The sequence below is a fragment of the Physella acuta genome, unplaced genomic scaffold (assembly GCF_028476545.2).
Source record: "Physella acuta isolate Inbredline_101_S28 unplaced genomic scaffold, ASM2847654v3 ptg000065l, whole genome shotgun sequence".
Taxonomy (NCBI): domain Eukaryota; kingdom Metazoa; phylum Mollusca; class Gastropoda; family Physidae; genus Physella; species Physella acuta.
This window is the reverse complement of record NW_026731585.1, coordinates 414,111-427,595: the sequence shown is the minus strand read 5'-3', so window position 1 is coordinate 427,595 and position 13,485 is coordinate 414,111. Positions and strand designations below refer to the sequence as shown.

Genomic DNA, 13,485 nt, shown 5'->3' with positions numbered 1-13,485 from the left:
TATATATATATATATATATATATATATATATATATATATATATATATATATATATATATATATATATATATATATATATATATATATATATGTGTGTGTGTGTGTGTGTGTGTGTGTGTAGTTACGATTCCAAGGTAATTGTACTTATGTTAGCCCTATTAAAGAGTAAGTAAGCCGCCGCCCATAAACAAATGAGACGGGTGACCAGCGTTTGATCAGCCGGCCAGGTAATTAAAATGAAATGCGGAGGCATGTTCATGGACGTCAGCATTGACCGTGTGAAGCTTGGCAGTCGGTCTAATAAGATTTTGACACTAGTGTTGGTGCATAATTACCCCAGCACCTGGAGTTTAGTGAGACAGTTATTTAAGGAGGGGTTTGAGACGGTAAGATTAGACTAGGGAGACACACACACTCGGGTGGCTAAAGTGAGGAGATTCAAGGGACGCCTCTGTGAGCCGGTGGCAAGCCACGAGATGTCTGTACTGTATTAGTCTAGTATTAGACATAGGCTAGAAGAGACCGTTAGGGACAAAGTAGAGTAGTAGGACTAAGGACTTTAGTTGAAAGTAGAGTATTAGGACTAAGGACTTTAGTTGAAAGTAGAGTAGTAGGACTAAGGACTTTAGTTGAAAGTAGAGTAGTAGGACTAAGGACTTTAGTTGAAAGTAGAGTAGTAGGACTAAGGACTTTAGTTGAAAGTAGAGTAGTAGGACTAAGGACTTTAGTTGAAAGTAGAGTAGTAGGACTAAGGACTTTAGTTGTTGTACATGTATATATTTTAATCTCAACCTAAAACGTAACCGTAAAGCTTAGCTGATTTTAGGGTTTAAGGTAACTTGAAACTTAACCGTGAAAATAAGGTGATGTTATGTTGTTAGCTAAAGGTATGGCTAGGCACCGTGTTAGGGTTAGGGTTCGGGTTAAACTTTTCTTGAGCCTTGTGACAAATCTTTTAAATTAATACAATCCTATATATTTTTAAGTAAACGACTGTTAAGTGATGTCTTGGTAGTAGTTATTGCTGCTCTTCTACTCTTGTATTATGCATATATGCATATATGCATATATGCATATATGCATATATATATATATATATATATATATATATATATATATATATATATATATATATATATATATTAACAATCTGCACACTTGAAAACACAATAGTTTAAAACATCAGATAAGAAATTATAATTACCCCTGGTTATTTCGTGTAAATATATTTTATGGCTGTATGTGACGGAGTTATGTGACATGTTTTAATGAACCTTAAGCAAAACCAACCAGTAGATTTCTTACAACACATAAGCCAATTGATCCGTTGATGACAGCCTCTATATCTCCACCTATAAACATCAGAGTCTGCACTGTCTCACTACGTGGCTGGTCAGTTGTTCACAACCTGGCTAAAATCCCATCGTCAGTCGGCCTAGTTTGACAAGTTCATCCACCATGGACATCAACATCTGGCTGGGCATCATCGTGCTGCTGACTTTACAAACTCACTTCGTTTTCTCAGACGATGCTCCAGGTATGTGAAGTTTATTCCGCACAATTGCCTGCGCAGATTTTATTACTGCAAAGATTTGCAGATTACTGTAAATTAACATTAGATGAAAGAACATTTACTCACGCTTTAGCTAGCTGATATGCTAGGATAATTTACTGACATTCTTTTCTGGGTTTTAAACATACAGTAAATGAACTATTTTATAAACACAGATGTTTTATGTAAAACAGTCATTTATATTCAGCATACGTGAATGACTTTATCAAGCCTTATGCGCCTACTGTAAAGTTAATTGTACATTAAAATATTGATTTAGTTATTTTTTTCTAAATCTGCTTATTATAAAATGTGCATGTTGCATCGAATTTGGAAGCAATTCTGCAGCCAACTCCAAAGTGGGAATAAATATGTGCGAATCTTTTATAAGCTAATTATCAACCTACTCTCGCTCAGAGAAATATGATGGAAAATTAATCGTTAAATTGTAGTGAAGAGAATTATGTCCGAAACGGTTTTTTAAAATAATAATTTTCACAATACCTCACCAGTTAAAGCAAAAAATAATAATAATGCCATCCACGTTAAAATAACTCCGTGTAGGATCCTTAATAATATAAATGTACCCTTGTCTAAAAAGTCAACTTGCCAAACCTGTTTAAGTAGCTGAAAACAGAATCTGAGAAAAATACACTTGTTTAGTATTATCTAAATGTTTAGCTACAGATTCAAAATTTAGCTATGCTAAAAGAATGCCTTTAAGTATGTCATTTGGAACAAATTAAATTAAATTAATGAAAATTTCAACATCTAATAATAATATATGATAATATATTATTTTTTCTGAATCTAAAAAGATCATTTATTAGTATATTTCGTTTGTTTTAAATCTGCATAATTATTTCGAAATTCTACTCCTATTGCAGATTTTCTGGGTCAATTTTAGCAGTAGGCCTATAAAGATATGAATGATATCATACATACTTCCACCAACTTACCTACTATAAGTTACAGAAACTTCTTTTTTTTTCAGTTTTACACGGAAAAAATTCAATTAGAACTGTGGGTGGAGTCAACTTCTCGGCTGAAGTTATCGCTCGGCGTGAAGTCAAAATTACAGATAACTTTCAAACATATCAGGTAGGATATGGTTTTTTAAATACGGTTTAAAAAGTTTAAAAAGTTTAAAATTAAAGTTTCATAAATCTCTATGTATTCCAATGACATTATATATATATATATATATCTTTATAATTAAATTGTTCTGAAAAAAATATATAATTTGTTGGACAGAAAACTTGTGACAGGAATTCTATGTCTGATGATTTACCAGAAAGGGCGATCATGAAATCCGAAATAGGGGTAGATGTGATGTGTGATACCAAAACTGATGGCGGAGGGTGGATTGTGCTTCAGGTAACTATTTCATATTTGATTCGTTAACTTGTGAACAGAAAGCTAGCTACAGTAAGATAAAAACTGAACACAGTAACTAGTTTGCCTGTTGTTCTTTTGAGGAAATATTTTAGATTAACTAAAAAGTAACGTTAGACAATCCAGCAATCACGTAGGTAAATGTGGTGATGTTTACGATTATTATTCTTCGCCTAATTATAGGTCAATTTTTTTTTAATTAAAAGACATTGTAGACACTCATCATGTATGATTGTAGTCACTCATCATGTATGATTGTAGTCACTCATCATGTATGATTGTAGTCACTCATCATGTATGATTGTATTCACTCATCATGTATGATTGTAGTCACTCATCATGTATGATTGTAGTCACTCATCATGTATGATTGTAGTCACTCATCATGTATGATTGTAGCAATTCATCATGTATGATTGTAGTCACTCATCATGTATGATTGTAGTCACTCATCATGTATGAATGTAGTCACTCATCATGTATGATTGTAGTCACTCATCATATATGATTGTAGTCACTCATCATGTATGATTGTAGTCACTCATCAAGTATGATTGTAGTCACTCATCATGTACGTACAGTTACTGCCTTTATATTTCAGCGACGTAACAAACTGGATGTTGACTTTAGAAGAAATTGGGAGGACTACAGAGATGGTTTTGGTACATATGCTGGCGACTATTGGCTTGGACTTAAACATATGTACAAATTAACATCGGTAAAAAATGTTATATTATTTTCTTTATATATATATATATATATATATATATATATATATATATATATATATATAGGGAGCCCTTAGCATTTCCGGTTACCCCATCGCCGTGCCACCTTCAGACGCGTCTAATTTGAATTATTGAACCACTATCGTAACCCATTATATCCAAAGTTTTAGGCGCTCTTTAAAACAAACAAGCGCGTGGTGCTCTTGATCTACCGTCAACAGGTGAGTCGTATTATGCTGTTGGGGAGTTGAATCGTGTAGTACCTCTGACTTATTGTGTAGGACACCTACACTTCAAAAAAAAAAAATTGCCGGCCAAAATTTCGTATTGACCGAAGTATGTCCGAACGTTCTACGATTTCGGATGTTAGCCAGCAGTGTTTTGAAAAGGGTGGGACCTATTTCTTTATTTGTAATGTTTGCTTATTTCATCCACTTTACTTTTTTTGAATCACCAGATGGGGCGATGGGAACTAAGAGTTGAAATGACATTCAGGAAGGTCGACTACTACGCCCAATACAAATCGTTCAAAATCGGAAGTGAGTCAGAGTATTTTCCCCTTCGCATTTCTGGCTTTTCAGGAAATGTTTCCGACGACTTAAAATATCACAATGACGCCAGCTTTGCCACTCCAGATTATCCGGACGAAATGGGCTGCGCTGCCAAATTTAGAACGGGGTGGTGGTTCCAGAATTGCCTGACAGTAAACTTGAATGGTGAGCACCCTATGACGCAGTATCAGTCAGGAATACACTGGAAGTCTGTGGGTGGTTTTAAGACACTTGATAGAGCTGAGATGAAAATGAGAAAAAAACCTAGAATCTCACCTGGGATTTCAAGTAATTAGCAAATAAATATTGTGTTCAATAGATTCATCAAGTACATGTACATACCCTAGACATGTCAGAATTGTTGAAAAATCCCAAAAAAAAAAAAAATCAAAAGCTTCTACTTGATTCCTAGTTCTTTTGTCTGTGTTTTTTCATTATGTGTTGAAACATACCAGCGAAATTTCGACCACCTCTGACGGACCGACTTATTTAAACTAGACACGTCGGTTAAAACCCAGTTATAATGCAGTCTTTATTTATTTTCTTCTTTTGAGTATACTATTTAAATAAAAAACAACTAAATATATGTTCTGTTCAAATGAAATACCATCAATTATTTTTAATAGTTACATATAAAACGTGCCGCAACTATAGTAGAAATATATTCTGGTTAGATATTTTACATCATTATTATTAAATATTAGTACCTTTTACAGAATAACTGAAAATCTGCTACCTATAAAATTCAGTAGCGTAGCGGGGGGGGGGGGGCGGTAGGGGGGGACATATGTCCCCGGGCGCCGAGCTTAGGGGGCGCCAAAATGGGTTGGAAAAATAAATTGAAAGGTTGAGGGGGGTGCAAATTGAAAGTTTGAGGGGGGGTGCAAATCAAAATCTCGAGGGGGGGGTGCAAATCGAAAGTTTGAGGGGGGCTGCAAATCCTAATCTCGAGGAGGGGGGGGGTGCAAATCGAAAGTTTGAGGGGGGCTGCAAATCAAAATAATCTCGAGGGGGGGTGCAAATCGAAAGTTTGAAGGGGGGGTGCAAATCGAAATCTCGAGGGGGGGGGGTGCAAATCGAAAAGTTTGTCCCCGGGCGCCGGGAAGGGTCTCTACGCCTCTGATAAAATTAACTGTCATCGATTTATGTAATGATTGCTAATAGTACATACTCTCACAGCAGTAAAAATGTACTCTGTACAACAGTTTACAAGACCATCGGCAGTACATTTGAATGTTCTAAATGAAACCAATAGAAACAATCAAAGTGTGTCGCTTGCTTTCTGCACGACATATAATTCGATCAATCAAAGTATTATACAACATCCTACAAGATTGTATGTTGTACGTCTGTGTGGGTGTATGTGTGTGTTTGTGTGTGTGTGAGAGTGTGTTTTTGTGTTGTGTATGTGTGTGTATGTATGTTTGTGTGTGTGTGTGTGTGTGTGTGTGTGACGTCAATAGAACAATAGTAATTGTACATTTAATAGTGATTAAATAATGTAGCCATGTGTCGATGTTCTTACATTTTCTTTTATTGATTTGTTATACATGACTTGTGATATGTTTAATGCGTAATTTTTCTATTCTAATAAAACTTGTGTGATATATAGCTAAAATCAATGTAGTTATATATTTCGAGGGTTTGAGTCATTGTCATAAATTTTTCAATATGTTATAAGTTAAATGTAAACTTTTTGTTTTTAAATGCTCTTTGAAAGTGCGTGTTAGAAAATAACACAACTTTTGAAATGTATTGATCCATTGTAAATAATTTTAATTTAAAAAAAAATTCAAATACAAAAATGAATAACGGACACCATAAGCAATAAAAACATTCATAAAAAACGTTTTAATAACAAGCTTTTATGTACTAATGCACTAAAAGCATACTTATCTTCTTATCACCTGTTTTCTCCATTCTGATTTCCTCATTACCTGTTTTCTCCATTCTGATTTGCTAAGTTCCAGACCGGGATTGGAGCTCCTTCTAAAAGATCGATTTGCAAGGACTTTGCATATTGTTGTTGTGGAGGTTGTTGCTGGGACTTTCATACTGTTGATGTGGAGGTTGATGCTGGGACTTTCATAATGTTGTTGATATGGAGGTTGATGCTGGGACTTTCAAACTGTTGTTGTTGTGGAGGTTGATGCTGGGACTTTCATAATGTTGTTGATATGGAGGTTGATGTTGGGACTTTCATACTGTTGTTGATGTGGAGGTTGATGTCGCTTACTGTTGTTGTTATGAACGGAGGCTGACGCTAGCACTTTGCTAATTGTTTACACAGTTTAGAAAGTTCGGGTCACCTGACTATACGTACTTCCATATAGACAGTGGAATGTAAGATCAAACAAAGCATGTATGGGCCCATGTCTAGTCTCCCCTGTCTTACGTGAAATTAAACACAGTTGAAAATTAATTAGTAAGGTATTGATTAAATGAGGTAACTTTCACTTGACTGGATATATTAATTAAACAAGCATTTTCATGCGCACACTACATCAGTCCGGAGTACAGTTTTCTTTTCTAGGGATTTCGTTTAGCCAATTTCCAATCAGGTAACGTGAAGAATGTCTTTAGACTTAATCCTAATTCGTTAGTTTACTGTTTGCGTTAATTTAAATAGTGGTTTGTTTTCATTATGATCAGCCACAATAAAACAAGTTAAGGGTTGTTGCTATATTTAAAGAACAACAGTTGATATAGGATACAATGGAGCTCCTAACGAGGTAAAACAGTTACGATGAAAATTTGTAGTTATCTTTACGATAAAGGTGAAGTTGTTCGATTACTTGGCAACACGTTTTATGGGTAGTTGTGGAACATCCGTGTGAGATGGCTGGAACCACTTTATAGCAAAAACTGATGTAAGATAAACTCTGCTTCACCTAGGGGGGGGGGTAAAATGGATTAGAAAAGCGGTCGTCATTTATAGACTACCGGGTACAGAAATTAAAGTAGTTTGTCTATTCATAAAACTATTTATTTCGTGTTTAAAAGGAAGTCCATAATGTTACAACTACAACAGCAGTTTAGACTTTTTAATGAACCAAATTAGGCCTAAATCTTGTAAAAAGAGTTTAAAGTCTCTGAACGACCAATGATATTACAACTTACAACATAAGTTCGGGCATTATAATACACAGGCTTCTTTACGGACATGTTTCTCTTGGGGTATGTGCTTGATAGAGTAGCGTGCGCAAGGGGGATGGGGGGGGGGGGGAGCAGGATCAGAAGCATGACTATCGCCATTATCTGCAAAGTGGCGCCTATTTGAAATCTAATCTTACTTAAATAAAAAAAAAATTGTATTTGTAGGAAAACTTTTTTCTCTATTTCTGTAGCGTATTTAAATTTACAACACGTATTGGCACTTAAATAAATTATTAAGATGATTTGAAAATCTCAACAGGTAGTAAGCCTACCACTTGAAAACAGGGCTGTTAAATTATAGTCAATAGTATAGTCTATTTGCTGATATAACAAATACATTAGAAAATATTACACGTATGTATTTATAAATAATCAATTTCTTTGTAAAGTTTGAATGGCGTAATTAAATTTCTAAAACTACGCATCACACAAACACAACTAATGTGGCACTTTTATTTCAACTTATTTCTAAACAAACTGCACAGCGGTGTTGAATATTGAACAAGGTGACAATTTTTTATAATTATTCTGCAGACATGAATCCTGTGAGGTTGGTCCTCCTCTTCTGTATGATGGCGGTGATGTGGTGTCTTTCGGTAGCCGCACCCTGCTGTAGGAAGATCAAACCCACGCCCTTCACCACCCCCCACACCCCCCACACCACGGAACCTGACGCGGACTTGTCGAAACTTCGCCTCTTCCGTAGACTGACTTCATAACAGAGGTCTCTACAAGACTTCATGTAGACTGTCGCATCGTTGCCTTCGGTTTTTGCTGATTAAATCAGTGTGGAGACTGTTGAGAGAGTTACATTCTGATTCCTGTCTTCTGTTGTGTGAGGTATTTGTTGGAGGTTGGGCTGCAGTAACAGTGTGTGCTTGTATGTGTGCGTGTGTGTTTGTATGTGTGAGTGTGTGTATATGTGTGTATAAGTGTGCGTGTGTGTGTATGTGTTTGTTTGTGAGTATGAGTGTGCGTGTGTCCGTGTGTGTGCGTGTGTGTCGCATCAAGAAAGCGTGTAATTTAACCAGCTTTGAATTGAAATATCAAAGCTCGAGAATTATTGTACTGCACTTGATGATACATCAGATAGACGGAGAGTCAAGAGTAATATGCTGATCTAGCTGATGACACATCTCATAGACGGAGAGTCAGGAGAGTCAGGAGAGTCAGGAGAGTCAGGAGTAAAATGCTAATCTAGCGTCTTTTCATTAGAGACACATTAGAGACACTGGGCAAGTCGGGAGTTTGCCACAATATGTCGACGTGTCAACACTTTGGTACACAATCAACTAATTGACCAAACTCATTAGAAAACACAATCAAATAATTTAACTTAGCTAAACCCACACAAAAAATGTGATGACAATTGAGCTCAAGTTATCCGCGTTTTCATGTCATGTGACTACCAACATTTTGAGCCATTTTTCTGAGTCACGTAATGAAGCTGCATGTCTCGCCTCTCCCCCCCCCCCCCTCCTCCACAAAGACCCCATACTAAATTTCCAATGAATCAGCTCGAGACAGTCTGATACTGAATTTTAGAGTTGAGAGAAACTTAAGAAAATAATCGAACAACGTCTGATTAAAATTTTGTATCTTTACTTCAATATCGATGACTTAATTACTGTCCCTTGCCTGTAGCCTAATTACAACTAAAAATAGACCTGAATTTACTCTTTATTTTTACCTTTCTGTGTAGAGAAAATGTTATTCATTGCAGGAAGTAAAAATAAAATATAAAGGCTACAATTTAGTGAAATTGAGTTTCTTCTAGGCATCTCTTCGGGGGTGGGGAATGTTTACAGCCTCGCCGAACGAAAAGGAATTTACATAACAGTGTCCGCCCCCCTCCCCCATTCCGAAAATTTCGAATGCCCCCCTCCCCCGGAGAAAAAAGTCTGGAGGAAAAAATGGACCTGACCAGTATTCAGTATCTCTATTGCTGATATCTTAGACTTTGTAAGTATTCCAGTGTCCATATTTCAATTTTACCGCACACGCAAATACGCAGACAGTACATGTGCTCATTTACCTGGCGCTAATTGGGAGACTTAATTAACTTAATTTCGGAGCCAGGTGTTTCACAGTATAAAATTATCTGCTGATTTTTTAAGTTACCGAACAAGTTGTTTTTTCTTCTCCTGTAGAAGTGGTAAGAGTTTTTTTAAGAGTACTAGATGTTTACTGTAATATTATTAAATTTTTGAGATGCAATTATACAACGAAGTTTTAAAAAAGGTATATATATATAAATATATATATATATATATATATATATATATATATATTTATATATATATAAATATATATATATATATATATATATATATATATATATATATATATATATATATATATATATATATATATATATATATATATATATAATACTATGTTGCCTAATAATTTCGATCTTGATCTCCAGACAAGATGTCTGGCGGTGCCGTCTGCTGCCTCACCGTGGCGGCTGTCGTCCTGTGTTTGGTTGTAACACCACAGGCACAACCAAACGATACCAACTTGAGCAGTCCAAACGGAACATCGAACTCTTTACTCTCGGAAGATTCAGACTCGGTTTTCGGTTTGTCTAACGTCATAGATTTTAGAAACAGTTCGGATGTGGCGTCAACACAAGAGCCTCTCGACCAGACAATCTCTACCGGTGGAGTGGGTCAAGTTGGTGGACAAACTGAAGACACGGGGCTAAATTTGGAGCAAACGAGTACTGATATGACATTGTCTACACCCGCAGACCAATCCGATAGATTAGAGCACACACGAAGGGTATCTGACGACTTGGTTTCCCCAGCACCAAGGGTACAGAACTCTGATGGTAACCCGACACAGGATCTGCCTGGCCAAGACAGCCACCCACGGGACTCTGAAGGTCCCCCGACACATGATCTGCCTGGCCAAGACAGCCACCCTCGGGACTCTGAGCCGGAAGTTGCTTTAAGGGTAGTTGACGGAAGCTCGGGCCGTGTCGGACCCACCGACCCCAGCCCAGTCATCCGAGACCCGAATTACTTCGTGCACTTCGAATACGAATTTTTCAGGTATTCATTTGTTATTTTCATCTGACCTTAAGAATCGGATTTCTATGTGAACTTCGAATACAAATATTTAAGGCGTAGACTCCCGTTTCATGAGGTCTGAAATCTTGTAAATCGTGTTTTAAAATTTTAGGAGTTAATTTTACTCTAGTCTCTATTTAACGTGAAAGAAGTTTTCGTGCCCTATGGAATTTATCTTTACGAGCTGACCCGCGCCGTAAGCATACGCCGCTATTTAGTTGTTTTATTTTCTACTTTTCAGTAATTCATAATTTTATGGATTTGACACTACCCACGACCACACCCCCCCTCCCCACCGTGAAAGCAGCTGTCTGTGACGACAGTTTACAGACGACAATGAAAAGATCAAGCAGAATTTCTTACCTCTCATTAGTTTCAAATTGTTTAAAAGCTAAATTATTTGCCCCTAATAGCCGTCACATTGTAAACATTCAGGAGTGAACCACAGCTCACCAGACTGGTGGGAGGGGAGGGTGGGGGGTAGCGATATGCCTAGAGAGCGGGTTAGACCTTACGTGGTGGTGTCTCGCATGGTCCCCACGTAAAGAATTTTATATATATATATATATATATATATATATATATATATATATATATATATATATATATATATATATATATATATAATAGCAGTGTTTCTTCCAGACTTTTTTCTCCGGGGGGGGGGGGGCACTTGAAATCTTCGGGGGGGCGGTAAACTTTCTTCGGGGGGGGGGGGGGGGGGCGGACACTGTTAAAAGTATATATTTTCTATATAAATTATATAAATTTCATTTCGTTCGGGGGGGGGGGGGGCGGTAAAAAATTCAAGGGATGCCTGGAAGAAACTCTGTATAATAGGCATTTAGACTTACAAGTAATTAAGTTATACGTTTTTGCAATTTGATATTTTTTACTTACTTGACTTTTTAGTTGAATGAATATTTAGACATTTGGTAATCTATCGTTTTGGGTACGTATAATCGCCCGCGGCTAGTAATGTACAAAAATGTTACCTCATTATCAAGGCTTTAATAGAAGTATATTGTGATATGTTTGTGTCAAATATTATAGATATATTAATAATCAACCTAAATCAATGGCTTAATATATCGATATAGGCCAGAAATTAAATTTAAGCAGCAGTGTCTGCAAGCAAGATTTGCTATAAACAGCAGCCATTTGTAAAATAGAGTGACTTCCGCCTGCATCTCTCGCTATAAGTCTATAAAAATAAAACTTTAACAAGATGGCTGCTATAATAGTAAATGTACTAAATGAGCATGGTTGCATCTGTTGGAAACATCGCTGGTATTCATTTATTACTGAAAAGTTTTAATTCGGTTGTTTAAAAAAAGGTACATAAATGAAACAAGGAAACATTTTGTATTTTTCAAAACATAAATCCTCCTCAAAATGTGAAATAATTATTAAAATGTGAGGAGTCACCTGTTTTTCACATTACTAGTCGCGGGCGATTTTACCTAAAACGACAGATTACCGGACATTTTAACGTACACGCTACTTTACCATCCACACAGGGACGAAACTGCCTGTATCGAATATGGGCGGTGCGTAGAGTGTGTACCAAGGTGCATCTTGGACATTGTAATGAACTTTGACAATCCCTGGCGGTGTAGGTGCAGGGTTGGCAACTAGGAAAAATTATCCTAAGCAGTTAAAGAAGACTTCGAAATAATGGTGTATGAACTTTTAGGAAAACAACATGCCTAAAAAAATATTTGATAAAAAACTAGGTTTGGAAATAATTAAAATGGTAATAAATTTTGTTCGATATTTTTTTTGTTTAATTCACACCTGCTGCATATTATAAAATTGTTTGATTAAAATTACTACATCAGCAGTGTGTAAATTACACATACTGACCACCTCTAAATTACACATACTGACCCCCTCTAAATTACACATACTGACCACCTCTAAATTACACATACTGACCACCTCTAAATTACACATACTGACCACCTGTAAATTACACATACTGACCACCTCTAGTGTGATCCAGACAGGATAAACATGTTGGAGGATCTATTGCTTACTTCAGTCACACTGCAAAACTTGTGTTCAGGAATTGTTTCAATTTTTTAAGCTATATGTTCCCAGCTAGACATTGAAGATGGTAGTGGTGCCACAATTTTTTAAGCTATATGTTCCCAGCTACACATTGAAGTTCGTGCTAGTTTGTGGTGTCACAATTTTTTAAGTTGTATGTTCCTAGCTAGACATTGAAGATGGTAGTGGTGCCATTACTTTTTAAGCTATATGTTCCCAGCTAGACATTGAAGATGGTAGTGGTGCCACAATTTTTTAAGCTATATGTTCCCAGCTAGACATTGAAGATGGTAGTGGTGCCACAATTTTTTAAGCTATATGTTCCCAGCTAGACATTGAAGATGGTAGTGGTGCCACCATTTTTTAAGCTATATGTTCCCATCTAGACATTGAAGATGGTGGGACAGAGATGGGTTGTGGTGCCACTATTTTTAAAATTGTTCACCCAGATAAAGACAAAAATAGGTGTCAGTATCAACACATTACCAGATATTTACCCAAAAGCAGTTTGCCCATGTTTCTGAGATTCAGCATTACAAAATATTCAGGCAGTGTAGACCTATCTTGTAGACTTATCTTGTAGACTTATCTGTGTGGATTTGTTGAGTATTTTTTTTTACATCAACTTGAATTGAAATGTGTAAAAACTCAAACATCCCTCTAAATGAAAACAGCATTAAAAATGAAACAACACAAACAATAACTTTGTGGTTTACCATTATCTTTATATATATCAAAACATCTTGCATGATGAATGAAGTTTATACTCATCATAAATACAAAGCCAACAAATCAAATTCAAAATGTGCAACAATAAAAAACAGTAGACGAAAAACATGCAAACCAGGTGCTAAAAATAACAATTTGGTAGTTATAATAATGCAATACAAATTAATAAAATACAGTTGTTATAATAATGCAATACAAATTAGCAAAACATAATAGTTATAATAATGCAATAGAAAAAATAAAAT

The 13,485-nt window shown here is 36.1% G+C and overlaps 2 protein-coding genes and 1 long non-coding RNA gene across 3 annotated transcripts; all 3 read left to right on the top strand.

The window, feature by feature from the left end:
- The first annotated feature begins 1,366 nt into the window (after positions 1-1,366).
- On the top strand, positions 1,367-4,814 carry LOC131951363 (ficolin-1-A). The gene is made up of 5 exons (XM_059313754.1): positions 1,367-1,537; positions 2,547-2,653; positions 2,807-2,929; positions 3,549-3,665; positions 4,133-4,814. Exons 1-5 carry the CDS (start codon positions 1,459-1,461, stop codon positions 4,520-4,522), a joined length of 816 nt encoding a protein of 271 aa, XP_059169737.1. The 5' UTR covers positions 1,367-1,458; the 3' UTR covers positions 4,523-4,814.
- A 1,784-nt stretch (positions 4,815-6,598) lies between these two features.
- Positions 6,599-8,181, top strand: LOC131951444 (uncharacterized). The gene is made up of 2 exons (XR_009388424.1): positions 6,599-6,787; positions 7,917-8,181. It is a non-coding gene; the product is annotated as an uncharacterized LOC131951444 (long non-coding RNA).
- Positions 8,182-9,815: 1,634 nt separating this feature from the next.
- Positions 9,816-12,233, top strand: LOC131951183 (uncharacterized). The gene is made up of 2 exons (XM_059313522.1): positions 9,816-10,441; positions 11,980-12,233. Exons 1-2 carry the CDS (start codon positions 9,816-9,818, stop codon positions 12,095-12,097), a joined length of 744 nt encoding a protein of 247 aa, XP_059169505.1. The 3' UTR covers positions 12,098-12,233.
- The last annotated feature ends 1,252 nt before the right edge of the window (positions 12,234-13,485 follow it).